The sequence below is a fragment of the Thamnophis sirtalis genome, unplaced genomic scaffold (genome assembly GCF_051295495.1).
Source record: "Thamnophis sirtalis isolate CommonGarterSnake01/CBP01778 unplaced genomic scaffold, rThaSir2_p1.2 scaffold_3, whole genome shotgun sequence".
In the NCBI taxonomy this organism is placed as follows: domain Eukaryota; kingdom Metazoa; phylum Chordata; class Lepidosauria; order Squamata; family Natricidae; genus Thamnophis; species Thamnophis sirtalis.
This window is the reverse complement of record NW_028261383.1, coordinates 2,091,006-2,111,539: the sequence shown is the minus strand read 5'-3', so window position 1 is coordinate 2,111,539 and position 20,534 is coordinate 2,091,006. Positions and strand designations below refer to the sequence as shown.

General features: G+C 41.8%; 2 protein-coding genes and 1 long non-coding RNA gene across 3 annotated transcripts; all 3 read left to right on the top strand.

Annotated features, from left to right (window-relative positions):
* Positions 1–229: 229 nt before the first annotated feature.
* On the top strand, positions 230–5,133 carry LOC148047023 (uncharacterized). The gene is made up of 3 exons (XR_015696105.1): positions 230–406; positions 844–970; positions 4,228–5,133. It is a non-coding gene; the product is annotated as an uncharacterized LOC148047023 (long non-coding RNA).
* Positions 1,884–4,121, top strand: LOC148047024 (vomeronasal type-2 receptor 26-like). The gene is made up of 2 exons (XM_087711113.1): positions 1,884–1,887; positions 3,134–4,121. Exons 1-2 carry the CDS (start codon positions 1,884–1,886, stop codon positions 4,027–4,029), a joined length of 900 nt encoding a protein of 299 aa, XP_087567239.1. The 3' UTR covers positions 4,030–4,121.
* Positions 5,134–8,321: 3,188 nt separating the features above from the next.
* Positions 8,322–18,039, top strand: LOC148047022 (vomeronasal type-2 receptor 26-like). The gene is made up of 6 exons (XM_087707680.1): positions 8,322–8,701; positions 10,218–10,509; positions 13,043–13,855; positions 15,269–15,493; positions 16,356–16,482; positions 17,144–18,039. Exons 1-6 carry the CDS (start codon positions 8,496–8,498, stop codon positions 18,037–18,039), a joined length of 2,559 nt encoding a protein of 852 aa, XP_087563806.1. The 5' UTR covers positions 8,322–8,495.
* The last annotated feature ends 2,495 nt before the right edge of the window (positions 18,040–20,534 follow it).

Genomic DNA, 20,534 nt, shown 5'->3' with positions numbered 1-20,534 from the left:
ATGGCATTATTCAAAATTTCTGGTACCAACGGTTCCTTGTCCGATTTTCTTAATTTCCTGATTTATTTTTGCATTTGTATGTTTACCCAAACTTGAAAAATGAATCTGAAATCTTCATTCTCACTTAAGGAGTCTTAGAATAGAAGTCTGGTTATTCAGCTAAACGTTCCTATTTTCTGTTCTGTTCCAGCTCCATCCCTTTCTTGGAAACGCTGAGTTTTATAATAGATCCCTAGCTGGAGTCTCTCTGGATGAGAAGGGAGACCTCACAGCAGACCTGGACATTGTGAACTGGCTGTTTCAGAACACATCACATCATAGAACAATATTGGGAAGCCTAGAAAAACAGGGATCACTGGAATTCAATTTTATGGTTAATCCAAAGAGTTTGGAAGAGATGGATAAGGTGGGAAACATCCTCGAAGAGGCACAATAATAGTCTTTATTTTGATATAAAACTCTCTGTGAGAAATACTGTACATCCTTAGCTACTTCAGTATCAATCTATATATAAATCTTCTATGAAAGTAGGCATATTTCAGCCAGGGTACATTTCAGTTTATTTGCCCAAAGGAAAAAAATGTATCAAACTTTACCTTGAGAAATTTAGCATGTTAAATTTAAAACCGAAAAGAAAAATGCAAGTGTTCAAAAGTTACTGTAGAAAGGAAGAACAAAAGGGAAGCAACATGCAAAAAAGCAGATTGTTGATCTAGTTATATAGGCTTCACATTTAGAAAAGATAACCCTTGAACTGGAGATCAGCAACCCCTTTCTCTTTTGCCCCTTTCTGGAAATTAAACCATAACTCATTTTCTGGATGGTCTTCCTCCCTCTGTCAAGCCCCTGCCTCCTTCTAGGTGTGGGGAAAGCTGCCATCCTGGATTCATGAAGGTGACTCAGGAAGGGAAGCCCATCTGCTGCTATGACTGTCTTCCCTGTGCTGAAGGAAGCATCTCCACCATGGAAGGTGAGTGGCACCAAAGGAAAGGGAAACATTTTTTATCTGGGAAGACCACATACCCTAACATTTTCCATGGAGGCATTTTGATAGACATTTTAGCAATTTTTATTTCTTTAATATCTATATTTTCTATTGTAAATGATAGGAAATTACCAACAAGGTAAGAGGAGAATATTAAAAAGTAGTCGCTCAATGATGGCTTACCATTACCAGGGAGATGCACTCTATTATTTCTCTTCATCTCAACTTTCATGTTTCAAATTAATTACTATTCTCCCACTTTTCCTTAAAAAACCAGAGGTTCCAGGTCATAATGATTATTGCCTGATGATGGGGGAGTATAAGTGTGACACCATGCGTTGGAGGTGATCCTTCATGACCTTTTGGGACAACAGTCTACTAAATGTGAGAAACAGGAGTGCTTCAGGAAATCTGACACACACATTAGCTAGCAGTGAATTATGATTGAACAAGGCTAAGTGAAGAAACAACAAAAAGGAAAAGGAAAGTGATTCAAACTATAACCCAACCTTCCAAAAACATAACTGTAAAAGATATACATACTAGAAATAAAAAATTTAAAAAGCAAGAACATGGTAAGAGAACACATATCTGCTCTTGACAAATATAAGTCACTGGGACCTGACAGATTACATTTCAAGGTTCTGAAGGAGCTGGCAAATGTTATCCCAGAACTATTGTACCATATCTTTCAAACACCCTGGAACACCAGGGAAATACATGAGGATTGGAAAAGAGCTGATGTGTTTCCCATCTTCAAAAAAGGGGTAAAAACAGACCCAGGAAAATAGAAACCAATCAGCCTAACATCAATACCAGGAAAGATACTGGAAAAAATAATTAAAAAAACAGACCTGTCAACATCTAGAAACAAAGAAAGTTATAACTAAATGCCATCATGGGTTTGTTAAAAACAAATAATGCCCAATCAATCTTATTTCATTCTTTGACAAAGTGACTAAATTAGGTGATCAGCAAAATACTGTGGACATAATATATTAAGACTTCAGCAGGCCATTTGACAAAGTAGACCGCAACCTACTTCGTAAGATAGAAAAGAGTGGGATAGATAGCATCACCACCAGACAGATTCATAACTGGCTGACAAACCATATTCAATGAGTAGTTCTTAATGGGTCTACATCTACATGGAAGAAACTAAGCAGTGGGGTACCACAAGTTTCTGTCATAGGTCCAATATCTCTTTAATATCTTCATAAACAACTTAGATGAGGAAATCAAAGGAGAATTTACCAAATTTGTGGGTGATACTAAACTGGCAGGAATAGCTAACACCCTAGGTGATAGGCTCAAGATCCAGATGGTCTTGACAGAATTGAACACTGAGGCCTTCAAACAAAATGAAATTCAATGTAGAGAAAAATAAAGTCTTACCCTTAGGCAAGAAAAAAAAGTACACATATAGACTTGGTGAAACCAGACTTAATAGCAGTAGGTGTGACAAGGATCTTAGAATCTTAGTAAACAACTAGTTAAGTATGAGCCAGCGATGTGTGGCGGCAACCAAAAGGCAATGCAATCCTAAATTCCATTAACAAAGGGATGTAAACAAGATCAAGTGAGATACTAATATCACTCTATAAAGCCTTAGTAAAATCACACCTAGAGTACTGCATCCAGTTTTGGTCACCACACTATAAAAAAGATGTTGGGACTCTAGAAAAAGTGCAGAGAAGAGTAACCAGGATGATTATGGGACTGGAGACAAAAACGTATGAAGAACGATTGCAGGAACTGGGGATGGTTAGTCTAGTGAAAAGAAGGACCAGGGGAGACATTATAGCAGTCTTCCAATATTTTAGGGACTACCACAGAGAGGAAGGGGTCAAGCTATTTTCCAAAGCACTCAAAAGCCAGACAAGGAATAATGGGTGGAAACTGATCAAGGAGAGATTCAATCTAGAAATAAGGAGAGTTTTTTGACAATGGGAACAATCAACCAATGGAATATCTTGCCTTTGGAAATTATGGGAGCTTCATCACTGGAGGCTTTCAAAAAGAGATTGGAATGCCATTTGTCAGAAACGGTGTAGGGTCTCCTGCTTGGGCTAGGACTGGATGACCTACAAGAGTCTTCCAACTCTGTTAAATCTGTTAAAGGTAGATGTTATTCTTTCTGTTTTTTAGACACAAAAGAATGCCGCAAATGTCCAGCAGATCAACATCCAAACAACAACCGAACTTGCTGTATCCGCAAGATTAAGACTTTCCTTTCCTATCAAGAAAAATTGGGGATCATCTTGCTTTCCATTGCCTCGTTCCTCTCTTTAGTCACATGCTTTGTCTTGGGAACCTTCATTAAATTCCAAGAAACTCCCATAGTCAAAGCCAACAATCGGGATCTTTCTTATATCCTTCTTGTTTGTCTCCTGTTTTCCTTCTTCACCCCATTCTTGTTTATTGGCCAGCCAACAAGAGTCACCTGCCTTCTACGTCAAACGGCCTTCAGCATCATCTTCTCTGCTGCCATTTCTGCTGTCTTGGCCAAAACCATCACAGTGGTCCTAGCCTTCTGGGCCACCAAACCAGGGAATAATGTTCAGAGATGGCTTGGAAAGAGTTTGGCCAACTCCATTATCCTTTGTTGCTCTGGTCTCCAAGTTGTCTTCTGCAGCATCTGGCTGGCTGCTTTCCCCCCTTTCCCTGAGTCTGACATGCACTCACAATCTACAGAAATCATTCTACAGTGCAATGAAGGTTCTGTTACCATGTTCTATGGTGCCCTTGGCTACATGGGCTTCCTGGCTGGCATCTGCTTCACAGCAGCTTTCCTGGCCAGGAATCTGCCTGGGTCTTTCAATGAAGCTAAAATGATTACGTTCAGCATGCTGGTCTTCTGCAGTGTCTGGGTGTCCTTCCTGCCAACCTACCTGAGCACCAAAGGGAAGTACATGGTGGCTGTGCAGGTCTTCTCTATCTTGGCTTCCAATGCAGGACTTCTGGGTCTCATCTTTCTGCCCAAGTGTTTCATTATTTTGCTAAGACCACATCTGAATACAAAAGAACATGTGATGTCAAAATAAAATAGAAGAGCCAGCTTTGGAGAGGCATATCCTAAAATATCAGTAATTCTGACAAAATAGTAATAACCACATTTTGATTCCCCACCCCCAATCAATCTTACCCAGGAAAGTCAATATTTTTTAAGTCATGTTGGAAAAGGTCTTGTATTTTTAATAAATATGATTCCCCCCCCCTTTTTTTTTCTTTCCCACTGACAGCTTAGAAAAGAACATCAATGATTATATCAAGCTCCCAGAGCCAATTTCAAGACATGGATGGATTTTGTTTCACCTGCAGCTTTGCCTGCAAGCAGAGAATCAAACACCAATATCCTTTCAAGACCCTCCACATCCAGTAACAATGCCTCTTCTGCCTTATGATCATCATTCAAAGACTGGGGAGGATGAAGAAAGCCGGGGAGAAAGACATTTCCAGATAAAAACAAAGTTAGATGTAGTCTTCTCTTTGAATAAATCAGTTAATTAGGCCATCTCCACTAGTTCCATCAGTTTCTCCAGCCCTTTTTCCATTGTGGGAATTTATACATCTTTCTATTTTTGTGCATAAAGCTTTGTTATTGCTGTCAATATCCAAAAAATGTCGGGACTTTATTGTTATACAATATAAATTCCCAATTTTTTTCAAGTTCCTTGTCCTTGAAACCTACAGTAAAAGAAAATTCTCTGAAGTATCTTTATACATCTTTGACAATTTATTGGGTGTTGAGTATCAACAGTACAATATTTTATTTAAAAATTCTTTCAAGTTATAGTTAATGTAAATTTTGAACCCTTCCTCCACGTGTGTTTCTATTGCTTAAGAATTATTTTATACCCATTTTTTTCCTATTGAATCATGCATTGCTTCACAATGTATCAGTAGTGCTCTGGAGGTGTCTACTTAGTACATATAGATTATGTGTGTCTGGATGGTGATGGGAGATTACAGGTGGAACTCATGTCTCTGAATTTTGAGTAATCTCTTCCTGGAGCTCTTCGATCAATAACTATATAATATGCTAATCCAAAAAGATACAGAATCTGGGACTTCTCATCTCATCACTCCTAATTCTAAGAGAGATTTTGAACAAACCCAACCACTCACAATGATTTTTGTGTTAGTTACTTTCTGTCTGAATCTTTTCAATAAGCTCCAGTGAATATTAACTAAGTCTATTGGACTCCACTAACTTTTGTAACTTCTTTGTTCACATACTGATATTTTATTTCTGCATTAATGTTTTTTTCTGTTTTTCTTCTTTTCAAAATACAATAATGAAAAATATGAGTGTCTAGAGTCTTACATTGGAGGAAGTCCTTCAGGTTTACTCACAATTTGAAATTGGGCTAATGTCATGTTTAAGCATCAATACATACTCTATGAAATGGATATGTCTAGTTTAATGAAAAGAAACACTAGGGGAGACATAATAGCAGTCTTCCAATATCTCAGGGGTTGCCACAAAGAAGAGGGAGTCAAACTATTCTCCAAGGCACCCGAGGGTAAAACAAGAAGCAATGGGTGGGAACTAATCAAAGAGAGAAGCAACTTAGAACTAAGGAGAAATTTCCTGACAGTTAGAACGATTAATCAGTGGAACTTGCCCCCAGAAGTTGTGAATGCTCCAACACGGAGTTTTTAAGAAGATGTTGGATAACGTGTGTAGGGTTTCCTGCCTAGGCAGGGGGTTGGACTAGAAGATCTCCAAGGTCCCTTCCAATTCTGTTATTCTATATTCTACATTTGCTTCATAAGCAAGGAAAAAACTTTTTTCACTCCAATATAGAACTGTCATTCTAAAAAATGACAATAATCAAACAGGAGAACCTAAAGTCAACTATTGACCAAAGTAATAAAAAAAAGTCCTCATCCTTGGAATATTTGCTATGGCTTTGGTAAGCTACATCGAGGAAATAAAATAGAACATGTTTTGCATACTTCATTTAGGTGCCAAGGGCGAGTCCAAGTCGGTTTTCCTGGGATGAGTTTGATTTTGTCACCCCTGAGGAAGTGGCAAGGCCATGGGAGCGATGAGTGCCTCCCCCTGTTTACTGGACCCGCAGGGAGGTAACACGAGGCTGGCTCCAGAGGATTACGAACATATCTTTACAGGAGGGGTCTTTCATGCAGCCCTTAAAGGAAGCAATGGGAACTAAAAGTGAACATGGGTATTGTAATAGATCCCTGAACTTTGTAACGAGAAGATGTTGCTTAGAGACTAAACAATGAGGAAGGAAAAAAAGTTGGGCTGTGAATGACTGTCATCGGGGGGGGGGGTTGTATGTTTAAAACTGTATTTGTATTTGTATGTTTTATCCTTTAAAAAATGTATAACTAATAAAGACTATTTTTTTAAAAAGGAAGCGGTGGTAAGGCCCCTTCTTAAGAAGTCTTCTCCGGACCCAGCTATTCTTAAGAACTATCATCCTGTCTCCAACCTTCCTTTTTTGGGAAAGGTTGTTGAGAAGGTGGTGGCGCTTCAACTCCGATGGACCTTGAATGAAGCAGATTATCTACACTCCTTTCAGTCTGATTTCAGTCCTGGGTACAGCACAGAAACCGCTTTGGTCGCACTGACCCATGATCTCTGGTGGGCCAGGGATCGAGGACATTCCTCTATCCTAGTGCTTCTTGACCTCTCAGCGGCCTTCGATACCATCGACCATGGTATCCTTCTGCGACGGTTGGAGGAGGTGGGAGTGAAAGGCAGCATTTTACAGTGGATCTCCTCTTACCTCTCCGACAGGTCGCGGTCGGTGTTGGTCGGGGGACATAGGTCGAACCCTAGGCCCCTTAAATGTGGTGTGCCGCAGGGCTCTGTCTTGTCCCCCCTCCTATTTAACATCTACATGAAGCCGTTGGGCAAGATCATTTGGCAGCACGGGGTTAAGTATCATCGGTATGCTGATGATACACAATTGTACCTCTCTGCCCCGTGCCAGCTCAGTGTAGCGGCGGATGTGATGTGCCGATGCCTGGAAGCTGTCAGGATCTGGATGGGGGTAAACAAACTCGTACTCAATCCTGACTGAATGGCTGTGGATGATGCCCCCGAAGGACAGTCCAGACAGTCCATCCTTGATCCTGGGGGGAGAAAATTTACACCCCATAGAGAGGGCCCGCAATTTGGGAGTCCTCCTGGATTCACAGCTGACACTGGAACATCATTTGTCGGCTGTGACCAGGGGGGCCTTTGCCCAGGTTCGCCTGGTGCATCAATTGCGGCCCTCCTTGGATCGGGAGGCACTCCAAACAGTCACTCATGCCCTAGTCACCTCAAGGCTGGATTACTGCAACGCGCTCTACATGGGGCTACCCTTGAAAAGTGTTCGGAGACTGAAACTAGTCCAGAACACAGCCGCGTGAATGATATTGGGTGTACCTAGGTACACCCACATCACACCAATCCTCCGCAAGCTGCACTGGCTACCTATTGCTCTCCGGACGCAATTCAAGGTGTTGGTTATTACCTTTAAAACCCTACATGGCTTAGGGCCAGCATACCTCCAAGACTGCCTACTGCCACATTCCTCCCAATGGCCAGTGAGATCCCACAGGGTGGGCCTCCTTCAGATGCCGTCAGCCAGACAATGCCGGCTGGTGGCTCCCTGGAGGAGAGCCTTCTCTGTGGCTCCTCCGACCCTTTGGAACGAGCTATCCCCAGAAATCAGGACCTTGCCCACTCTCATGGCCTTCAGAAAAGCTGTGAAAACCTGGCTATTCCGGCAGGCCTGGGGCTGTTGACCTCATTGTTGAGGTCCAGCTCCGATCGTAACGAATGTATGTGTGTTGTTTTTAACATGTTTTTATTGTCATTTTTTATTATTATTCTTTCTTCGATGTAAGCCGCCCGGAGTCCTCTGGGATTGGGCGGCCTATAAATCAATTTAATTAATTAATTAATTAATTAATTAATTTATTATCTTTATTCAAAAAAGTAACCTCAGTAGATCCTTGGCTTACTTGATATTAAAACTAAAGTCCACTTCAAATAAAGATCAAAATATATTAAGATCTATGTGTGACTCTTTCCATACATCCCAAAACTCTCTTTTGACATTTGTTTCCATGAAGATATTCTCTTAAGGACGTTTGGAGCTAGGTTCTCCTCCATAGCTCATCTCCAAAGAATAAACCTTCTCTGTGACTTTTCTTCCTGTTGCTGTTATCCAAATTATACTGATTTAGTTGTTGTCTTGGTGCTTATTCTCCAAAGACTTTTCTGGAAGCTTTCAGATTTTACACAAACATATATCAAAGATATATTTTCACCTTGATTTCACACAGAAGCACATTTAGGTCCAGAGAGAAAAAGTGAGGCTGAGATCATCTTCAGGGAAAGCGGGGAGTTGTGTTTTCCTGTAGACTTCAGAAGTGAAGACTTGGCTAAATTTTGTCTGCAACACAAAAGCTTTCTTCCGCAGCATCTTCTCGCTCTTTATTTAAACCACACACAGGATTAAACACTCCACCAGGAACCCAAATCATGTTGCTATTTCAATTACTTCTATGTGTCCAGAAAATCTGGGGGATGCTTAAGAACAAATGCTCCCTGACTCTACAGAGGGATGTAGTGGATCCAAAGAATCATTACAGACCAGGAGAGGTTTCCATTGGTGGCCTAATCTCTGCAACTCAGGCTAAATTTGAAAGATTCAGCTTCAAAAACTCTCCTTTGACACAAGTATCGGCGTAAGTCAATCTTTCAGCACTGCATGAGAGCTACTTTGTTTCTGATTTATTCAGAAGTTCCAGCAGTTATTTTTGCTTTTCATCTTTGGGGATCTATTTTAGATCCTGCAACTGATGAGTCTCCTTTGAAATCCTTTGAAATTCTCAAGTACTATCTTGCAGCAGGAATCTTCAGGTTTTCTTAACTATGAACAACAAACAGCCATTCTCTAATGGGGAGGGGAGGGTTCTTACATTCATTGATAATATGATAAAAAAATCAAAATGTATTATTTTATGGAGTTCCCTTGTCTGTCACTCCCATTTTGAACTTATACCAAATGTCTTACTCCTATAGTGATTTCAATGTAGATTAAGTCTCCAGTCGAAAGCTTTCAACATAGGTATTCTTTGCTAACCATCACAGCATCCCATTCTCTTTGTGAGTTTGTATTTGCATGTGCAGTTAATGATTATGCATATAATACAGAAAAACAGGCCAAACAACTCCAATATTAAATACTGGGGAATTTATCTAGAGAGAAAATACTATATGTCATCAAATGCTCACATCCTGAGAAAAGCCTATTTAAGGCCACACCTGGAATACTGCATCTAGTTTTGGTCACCACATTACAAAAAAGATGTTGAGACTTTGGAAAAAGTGCAGAGTGGAGCAACTAAGATGATTAAAGGCCTGGAGAGAAAAATATATTAAATATGATTGCAGGAATTGGATATGGCCAGTCTAAAGAAAAGAAGGATGAGGGGTATGGATGATAGCAGTATTCCGGTATTTGAGGGGTTGCCACAAAGAATAGGGAATCCACTTATTTTTCAAAGCATCAGAAGGCAGGACAAGAAATAATGGTTGGAAAGTAATCGAGGAGAGAAGCAATTTGGAATTAAGTAGAAACTTCCTAAGAGGGAGGCCAATTAACCAGTGGAATAGCTTGCCTCGGAAGTTATGGGTGCTTCATTACTGGATGTTTTTTAAGAAAAGACTGAACAGCCATTTGTGTGAAATGCTATAGGGCATAGGTGTCAAACTCGATTTCATTGAGGACCACATCAGTGTGGTGTTTCACTTCGGGAGGATGGGTGGAGGTGGCCAGCTATAGGTCAATCATGTCAGGGGTGCCTGTGGTGGCCCAAGAGCTCTGCCAGCAAAAATGAGCTGTTTCCAGGGTGGCCCTATGGGTCAGATCTAAGCACCCCATGGGCTGGATCCAACCCCTGGGCCTTTAGTTTGACACCCCTGTTATAGGGTCGCCAGCTTGAGCAGGAAGTTGAACTAGAAGGTCTCTTTCCAGCTCTATTCTGATTGAAATCTTGCTCAACTGTCACTTATTCATGTAGTGTTGTTGAAATATAATTAGATAGGTTTTATTAATATGTGCCATTTTTTTTTAAGATTGCTATAATCAATTCAGATTGATTCTTGGGCAAAGGCTGATTAGAAATATATTTCTAAGAAGTCATTAAATAAAATATTATTTTCATTGTTTGCTGTATGTTTAATATATTATCCTCGCAGGATGCAATTGACAGAATACTGGAAAATACTATCCTTTGTTTTAGCCATCCAGGATATCAACCGGGATTCTCATATCTTGCCCAACATCACCCTGGGCTACAATATCTATGAAAATTATTTTAATGCAGAAAAGACTTCAGATGCTTTGCTGGACCTGCTTTCGGTTGGGGAGGCCAATGTTCCCAACTACAGTTGTGGAAGACAGAGAAACACAGTGGCTGTTCTGGATGGGGCTGAAACTGGTCTCTCCATCCAGATATCATCCATGCTGGGTACCTACAAAATCTCACAGGTGAGTCTGTCAGCACCTCTCCATTAAATAATTAGGAAAGAAAGACCACGAGTCTCCATGTGTGGAAATCAAGTGTACTTTTACTAATTATAAATGATTAAAGGCATAGCGAAGCGAAATCTGAATATTTAGGCGCGAAAGCGATTGATATATAGAATAGCCCATTCCCCTCCCCTTGGCATCACAGTTACAGTCCAATCATAATTCTCCCAAGTGTCAGGTGCGAGATAACTTCAAAAGGCATCACGAAGATGGAATGTCGGTGCCGTTAGTCCTGGCGGGAAACTCCCATGCATGCATAGTCCGATCAGCAGCTGAACTCCAGAACCTTCCTCCAGCACAACGAGTAACCCCTCCCAAATACCATGCCCTCCCTCCCCGTTTCATGGCAGTTGAAGCAACAGCAAAGCAGAGGCTGACAGAGTGTTTGTTGGAAACCCCAATTTTTATCATGTAGGTTTCAATCAGAGGTCCTCCCTTATATATGAAGTTCAGAGTATCTTATGAAAATAATAGGTCTTAGGAATGCTGCTTCAGGTTATTCAAAGGAAGAGAAAGAATAAAGCAAACAGATCTGCCCTTGACACCTTTCCAGTTCAGATATGGGGACTTTTTCCTAGGATTAAAAAAAAAACTTTAGTGCAGAAAGAAGCAATACATAAAGCAATGAGTGAATAGAGATGTCTTCACTGCAAGAAGTGGAACTAACCCTTCATCAAAGAAAGAATTGGCTTCTGCCAGTGGGGTGGGATTCAAAATTTCCTTGTAACATACTGCAAAATCCCCATTTCCTCCTGATCAGCTGGGACTTGGAAGACAGAGAATAGGTGGGGGTGGGGCCAGTCAGAAGTTGTATTTACTGGTTCTCTGAACTACTCAAAATTTCCACTACCAGTTCTGCAGAACTTATCAGAACCTGCTGAATACCATCTCTGGCTGCTGCATGGTAAAAGAATTTTTCCTCCCGAGATGGCTGCTTCATGATAAGAGGGTTTTTTCTCTTAGTGATGATCTGCTGATTTCACTGTTAAAACTGATTCTTTAGCACTGCTACTCCCTGGTTTTGAAGGGAGCACTTAGGAGTGACCAAATCTGACTTTGGGATGATCATGGACCCAGTGGGGAAGTGAGGGGGGGAGTTCTTGAATATTCCAATACCCTCAGGAAGTTGACAACTTCCTGTCAATTATTTTCATTTTCTAAGTGTGCCTGAGTATTAATTTTCACTTTTTAAATTTATTGTTTTATTCTGCTTTTTGGTTTAAAAGTTGATTAGTGGTTGAATAGGGATGTGGTGACTTAGTGGCTAAGGTGCTGAGCTTGTTGATCAGAAAAGTTGGCAGTTCGGCCGTTTGAATTCCTAGTGCCGCATAATGGAGTGAGCTCCCATTACTTGTGCCAGCTTCTGCCAACCTAGCAGTTCGAAAGCACATAAAAATGCTAGTAGAAAAATAGGGACCACTTTTGGTGGGAAGGTAATTGTTCCAAGTGCTTTCAGCATTTAGTAATGCTGGCCACATGACCATGGAGACATCTTCGGACAGCGCTGGCTCTTCAGCTTTGAAGCAGAGATGAGCACTGGCCCCTAGAATCGGGAATGACTAGCACATACCATATTTTTGGAGTATAAGACACATCTTCCCCCCCCCTAAAAGAGGGGGATGGGTCCATTTCTGGACTTCCGGAACTTCCAGGAAGCCCAATTTTTGCCCTCCCAGAGCCTCTACATGGGCCCTGCATGATGTATAGGCCATGTGGAGACTTTGGGGAGGGGAGGGATGGGCAGGCCAGCACACCTTTGCAACTACCAGTTTGGTGAACCAGATGTAAAATTAACATCTGTTTTGCCTGAACTGGTTCAAACCAGCTGAATCCCACCCCTGCTTTCCTCTATGAAGAAGAGGATGGATTTATTACAGTTAACTGGCAACTACTTCTGCTTGCACTTTGATTGGAAGATAATTCAAATTCCTGAATTTATTATATTTAATTAAACAGCAATTGATAAGAAGTGACATTGAAAAAACATGGATATTTGATCAAAGGTGATCTATTTATAACTTTTGGGATGATTTGGGATAGCTAAGATGCCACGGTAAATTTTCTACAAGCGGATTATAACAGCTTCTTAACAGAGAGCTTTGAAAGTTTGTTTTTGTTCTGTTTTACTCTTATTGTTCTTCCTGTTAATGACTACAAAATATTGTAATCAGGTCAACAATTTACAAGTAGATTGAGTAGTTTAAAATTTTGGGGAGAGCTGGTTTCACAAGTGCTAGGAATTAATGCTATAGTAATATATTAAGCAGTATTCAATTATCGGGGATAATATGTGTATAATGTGTTTTATGCTTTTTTATGCTTTGATTGTTTTATGTTTTTTATTCTTTTTTGTCTTCTCATGCTATTTTTGAGTTTGATATTTTAACTTTGTTTTGAATAAAAAATAAAAACATATGGAAAAAAAAAAGAATCGGTGCCTTACATCTGTCATGAGTTTTAGATTAAAATACCACTTTTCCTTCCTTTTCAGATTAGTTACAATTTTGTTTCTCCGATTCTGGGGGATAAAACTGGCTTTCCTTTCTTCTACCCGATGCTCCCTGCTGAAGGATTCCAGTATTCAGGGATTGTCAAGCTTCTCCTTCATTTCAGGTGGACTTTGGTTGCTCTGCTTGCTCCGGACACTGACCAGGGGCAGAAATTCATAACAACATTGACTTTAATGCTGATTCAAAATGGCATTTGTCCAGTTATATCACAGGTCTTTTCACCAACAATTCAAAAAATGTCCATAGATTTTACTGAATATCACAATTGGAGGCAAGTGAACATCTTTGTTTATGCTGCAGAGTTTAATTCAATCGGTGCAGGAATCGCAATTCTGCATGTGGTACATGAAAGAATTAAGAAACCTGTTGCGGGAAAAATCATAGTGACAACAGTGCTTTGGGACTTGAGCCTTTATTTCACAGAGCACAGATTGTCCTTTCAATTCCTTCACAGTGTGGTTGCCTTTCTCTTGAAGATAAATCAAATGGAAAAATATGGTGGGTTTGGACATATTTATTTGTTCATTAAACACTTGGCAGAGAAAGCCTTCATGTGCTCCTACAACAAGGAGGCCTTTTCTGTGAAAGTCTGGAGACGCTGCAGAGAGCGAGAAGATCTGCAGGCTCTGCCCCAACACGTGGTGGATCCCATCTTGTGTCTAGATAACTATTTCATTTACAGCACCATCTGGGCTGTGGCATGGGCCTTACATGCAGCCTATCTCTCCAGATTCAAGAGCACAAGGATGGAAGGTGGCAAGAACTTGGAAACTCCGAGGCTGAAGGCTTGGCAGGTATTTCTTTGCTGTTCCGTGCATCTCTCTTGCAGCCAAGAATCCACTTTGGAATTGTAAGAACTGGATAGCTATTCTGGGGGAAAAAACACATGTGTTTGACTACTAAAAAAATCAAATTCCAAATGTCTATTCCTCTCTTTTTTATATTTATATATGTGTCCATCCTGGTATCTCCAAACTTATATTAATGTTGTAGGTTCACATATTTCTTTTGAATTGCAGGAGATATCGGTGTACAAGGTGTTAGGCATGGACTTCCGCATAACATTTTTTTAATGATCTCTCAGATTCCAGATAGGCCTTTAATTTATTCAGGTATTCCAAAGGTTTCCACTTCCATCTAGAGTCCTGAATGACCTCCACTTCATTCTCTTCCTTCAGTGATGTGCAATCAGGGGAGGCAGTGGAGGCAGGGCCTCACCACTGTCATTATGAAAAAAATGTAAAAGGAAAAAGGTTGAGCTAGTTGCTGCCAGAGTCACAGTGAATGACTCTGCTTAGTGCTTGACTGTTTAAAAAAGCCTCTAAAAAAGTGCCCTCTACAGGAGGAGGCGGGAGAACCACATGCCTCATTTAGTCTAGATATAGCGCCGGGGTGGCATGGCGGCTTTTGCCCGCTTGCCTCACCAGCCATAAACTTCACCACACATCACTGTCTTCCTTCCATCCACCAGAAGAGAGGGAGATGGAGCTGTCCAGTTCAATAATTTGTCTTGGGTACCTCCCATACAAGTAAGGATATGTGGAAAACGTAATGTATCCTTTTGGTGCAGGAAATTAAAAATGAAGAAAAACCAGATTAATTTCATGTACCACAGAGGAAGGCCCAAAGTTGCAGATCAGTTTGTTTGTCCTGTACTACCATACCATCTTTCAAGGGATGCGGTGGCTCAGTGGCTAAGACACTGAGCTTGTCAATCAGTATGGTTGGCAGTTCGCCGGTTCGAATCCCTAGCACCGCATAATGGAGTGAGCTCCCATTACTTATCCTAGCTTCTGCCAACCTAGCAGTTCAAAAACATGTAAAAATGCAAGTAGAAAAATAGGGACCACCTTTGGTGGGAAGGTAACAGTGCTCCATGTGCCTTTGGCATTTAGTTATGCCAGTCACATGACCACGAAGACGTCTTTGGACAGCGCTGGCTCTTCGACTTTGAAATGGAGATGAGCACAGGAAGGTAGGGAAAGGTTCCCCTTGTCCATATGTGCTAGAATTGTGAACAACTAGCACATATGTGCAAGAGGAACCTTTACCTTACCATACCATCTTAGGTAAGGTAAAGTAAGGTAAGCTAAGGCAAGACAAGGCAAGGCAAGGCAAAGAACCCAGAAGCATATTCTCAAGTTACACATCCATATGTTAAGAGGTAATTTGAGTTCTAAATGTTCCCATTTTCTGTTCTATTCCAGCTTCATCCCTTCCTTGGAAATTCTGAGTTTTATAATAGATCCTTAGCTGGAGTCTCTCTGGATGAGAAGGGACACCTGACAACAGACCTGGACATTGTTGATTGGCTGTTTCACAACAGGTCAATCAGCAGAATGATGATTGGAAGCCTAGAAAAACAGGGATCCCTGGATTTCAACTTCATGGTTAATCAAAAGAGTTTGGAAAAGATGCACAAGCTGAACAAGGTGGGGAACATTCTCCAAGAGCCATGATGAAGTCTTTGCTTTGATATCAAAGAGTATGTGGGAAAATATTCTTAACTATTTCAGGAGATTAATCACAAATCTTTTCTGAAGGAATGTATATTTGCGTCAGTGTAGGTGCGAGTGTCAGGCCTACCGCAGTTTGCTCTCTCACGAAAGTGGGGCTCATGGTTCATTTAATTGAAGCAAAGGAACTTTTGCTGAAAGAAACTGGTTGCAGTAAAGTCAGGTGGAATCTGGTGTTCCCATTCAAAGTACAAAGCTATTATTTCTAACTCCCAATCCCTCCCTCCATGATCAGCCCCCAGTCAGTCAATGTGATACCAGTATGATGTTTTGAGAAACTCTGAGGTGTGAAACTGGTGACATTCCATTCTCAGGGGAAACGGCCTTGACGATCCTGGTACAAGCCAGTTTGGTGACCAGCTCTTCCTCCATTGTCACTTCCGCTTCCCCATTTTCCCACCATTAGCTACACAGGTGAGGATTGCCCAAATGCCTCTCCCCCTTTCCCCTTTGATGGCAGGAATCCAGAGAGACACCATGTCTCAGGAGATCCTGAGAGTGACTTTATTTCCCCAAAGGGGAAAATAAGTATTAAACTTTATCTTGAGAAAAGTAGTATGTAAATGTAGACCCTAAAGTAAACGTGGAAATGTACAAAGAAAGAAAAAAGGAAGGGGAAGAAACATTCAAACAAGCACATTGTTGATCTCTTTATATAGGTTTCACATTTGGGAAAGCTAACCCTTGAACTGGAGATCACCAGGTTCTTTCTCATTTGCCCTTTTCTGGAAATTAAATCATAACTCATTTTCTGGATGGTCTTCCTCCCTCTGTCCAGCCCCTGCCTCCTTCCAGGTGTGGAGAAAGCTGCCATCCTGGATTCATGAAGGTGGCTCAGGAAGGGAAGCCCATCTGCTGCTATGACTGTCCTCCTTGTGCAGAAGGAACCATTTCCACCATGGAAGGTGGGTGGCAACCAAGGAAAATGAGAAACTTTACCAGGGAGATGCCCTCTATTATCATTTATCTTCATTTTACCTTAAATTTAGGATCATATGGCCCTTTTTCTGTGTGTTTTATCCATTGGTCCTTGGTCCATTAATAAACCCATGAAAGGCTGAAGTCTTTTTCTGAACAGGTCCAGCTGTAGAATGGGAAAATATCATATTTTGTTTGCATCCCACCTTCTGATTGGAATGAATAGAGGAAGCTTAAATCTTTGGAGGGTCTTTTCTCATCTATCTTCAAAATGCTTGCCCAAAGGGAAGTGATTTTTCCTTGCCATGCAGGCATGAACAAGAGGGGCAAAAACATGGGGAAACTACTCATAAGCACATCCCCATTCAGACAGTAAAACCCAGACAAAATCTGTAATTGCCTTTTCAAAAATGGCTTCAAGATCAAATTGTAATTGGTGACAAATAACTGGTTTCATCAGAGAATTGGTGTTCTTTCAAAATGATCAGACTTGGAAGAGACCATTGAGGCCATGATTTCATTCCTTTTCTCATTTGAGGAAGCCAAATTAAGCTTCCTTCACAGTTGGATGCACAGTTTGAATGGAATATTTTAGCATCACAGAAAATAACAAGCTTTAAAGTAGATGTTACTCTTGTCCTTTTTCAGACACAGAAGAATGCAGCAGATGTCCAGAAGATCAACATCCAAACAACAACCAAAATCACTGCATCCCCAAGATTAAAACATTCCTATATTATCAAGAACAGTTGGGATTTGTCTTGACTTCTATTGCCTTGTTCCTCTCTTTGATCACTTGCTTTGTCTTGGGAACTTTCATTAAATTCCAAGAAACTCCCATAGTCAAAGCCAACAATCGGGATCTCTCTTACATCCTTCTCGTTTGTCTCCTGCTTTCCTTCTTCACCCCCTTCTTGTTCATTGGTCAACCAAGGAGAGTCACCTGCCTTCTACGACAAACAGCCTTCAGCATCGTCTTCTCTGCTGCTATTTCTGCTGTCTTGGCCAAAACCATCACAGTGGTGCTGGCCTTCTGGGCCACAAAACCAGGGAATAATGTTCAGAGATGGCTTGGAAAGAGTTTGGCCAACACCGTCATCCTTTCCTGCTCTGGTCTCCAAGTTGTCTTCTGCATCATCTGGCTTGCTGCTTACCCTCCCTTCCCTGAGACTGATACACACTCACAATCTGCAGAAATCATTCTACAGTGCAATGAAGGCTCTGTTGCCATGTTCTATGGTGCTCTTGGCTACATGGGCTTCCTGGCTGCCATCTGCTTCACAGCAGCTTTCCTGGCCAGGAATCTGCCTGGGTCTTTCAATGAAGCCAAGCTGATCACCTTCAGCATGATGATCTTCTGCAGTGTCTGGGTGTCCTTTCTGCCCACATACCTGAGCACCAAAGGGAAGTACATGGTGGCTGTGCAGGTCTTCTCCATTTTGGCTTCTAATGCTGGACTTCTGGGCTTCATCTTCATGCCCAAGTGTTTCATTATTTTGCTAAAACCACATCTGAATACAAAAGAACATGTGATGTCAAAATAAAATAGAAAAATGAATTTTGGGTAGGTATGTTATAAAGTATCAGTTAATATCTCTGACATAATTTTTCACGTTTTAATGTCCCTCCTGTCAACTCTGCCCAGGAAAGTCAATATTTCCCCTCTTTTTTGTAATTGAGTAGTTAGAAAAGTATGTGAATGACTATAAATGCTTATCATGGGCCCAGAGCCATGGATTGGACATGCATGGATTGGGTTTCACCTGGATCTTTTCCTGGAAACAGTGAATAAAATACTGATACCATTTCAGCACCCTCCGTGCCCAGTACAAATGGCTCCTCTGCCAACATGTGTGCAAAAGAGGAGGAACCCCACAAACTTCAGAGTGTTTCTTCCCAATTTCTGACTTGTTAAGTGGGTGCATGTGCAGCGAACCAGTGGTAACAAAATGTGAAACCCACCACTGTGGTGATCTTGGAGCCCAGGAAAATAAAATCTGTCACTACCTCCATTTCTTCCTCATCTATTTGCCAGGAACTGAGAGGGGCAGATGCCATGATCTTGAGTTTCAAGCCAACTTTGGCACTCTCCTCTTCCAACTGCATCAAGTTCCTCTTCATTTTCTGCCATTAGAGTGGTATCATCTGCATATCTGAGGTTGTTGATATTTCTCCCAGCAATTCCAACTTTTGATTCGTCTAGCCCCACATTTCTCATGATGTGCTCTGCATATAGACAGGGCATCCTTGTCGAACTCCTTTCCCAATTTTGAACCAATCAGTAGTTTCATGTCCAGGTATCACTGTTGTTTCTTGACCCGCATATTGGTTTCTCAAGAGACAAATAAGATGGTCTGGTACTCCGATCTCTTTAAGAACTTGCCACAATTTGTTGTGATCCACACAATCAAAGGCTTTAGCATAGTCATTGAATGCCCACCCGGGCTATGTATCCGACAATGAACAGAGATCTGCATTGTCTAAATAAATTTATTATTTTTCTAAAGGAGCATAGTTCATCCCTGCTGCAATTAGTTTGCTGCAGCTATAACCCAAACACAACTGCTATAAGGGCTCAATTAGAACCATACAGTATGATCACCATAGAAAGGATTCAAACAACATTTCTAAGAACAATCATCCAGGTTTCTTGCATGTTCCAAATGCATCACTTCAATGGGAAACAGGAGTCAGTAAATTTGAATCTGATCTCTGGATAAATAATTTTACTTACTGCTTGAATCTATATCGCAACCCTAGTGCTACTAGACCCATCCAGAGGTGGGTTCCTACGAGTTCGGACTGGTTCGGATGAACCAGTAGTAACTTGGCCAAGTTTTCTATCTCTCAGGCTGGGGGGTCAAACAGTACGCCCCTCAGACAGGGTTCACAATTTGGGAGTCCTCCTGGATCCACAGCTGACTTTTGAACACCATTTGTCGGCTGTGACCAGGGGGCATTTGCCCAGGTTCGCCTGGTGCACCAATTGCATCCCTACCTGAACCGGGAGGCCCTCGCAACAGTCACTCGTGCCCTTGTGACCTCAAGACTGGACTACTGCAATGTGCTCTACATGGGGCAGCCCTTGAAGAGCATTCGGAGACTTCAGCTTGTCCAGAATGCAGCCGCACGAGCGATTGTGGGTGCACCTCGGTACACCCACGTTACACCTATCCTCCGCGAGCTGCACTGGCTGCCTATTGGTCTTCGGATACGCTTCAAGGTGCTAGTCATCACTTATAAAGCCCTTCATGGTATTGGACCTGGGTACTTGAGAGACCACCTGCTGCCAATTACTTCCAACAGACCGATTAGATCCCACAGATTAGGCCTCCTCCGAATTCCATCCACTGGCCAATGCCGATTGGCTACCACCCGGAGGAGGACCTTCTCTGTGGCTGCTCCGGCCCTCTGGAACGAGCTCCCCATCGAGATTCGGACCCTCACCACCTCCAGGCTTTCTGCAAAGCCTTAAAAACCTGGCTGTTCCGACAGGCCTGGGGCTGATGAGTTCCTGTCCCCGCTCGAATGGTGTGGCTGTTGATTGTTTTTAAAATTGTGGTGTTGTGTTGTCCGTTGTCTTTCTCTGTTTCCCCCCCCCCCCGACTTGGTTTGTGAGCCGCCCTGAGTCCCTCTGGGAATAGGGCGGCATAGAAATACAATAAAATCAAAATCGAAAATCGAAAAATCAAAATCGAAAACTTGGCGGCCTGGGTCGCTGAAAGCAGCAGTCACCCAGGCCTGCCACACCCCTGAACTGGTTCTCTTGGCAGCACTGTAGGTTACTTGTTTTTGCCTTCTGCGCATGCGCAGAGCATTTTTTGTTGCACTGCGTATGCATACGCATCAAGTGTGTGCATATGCCGGGCACGTCCCTGATTGAACCGGCAGTAGCAGCAGCTGGAGCCCATCCCTGGACCGATCTAATATTGGCAGAAAACTAATTTCTTCCTTGCAAACAGCGATTCCAAAAACAAAACAAAACCTGGGTCTCTATGGTTTCTTCCATGATACTATCATAAAGATAGGGTGAGATCAA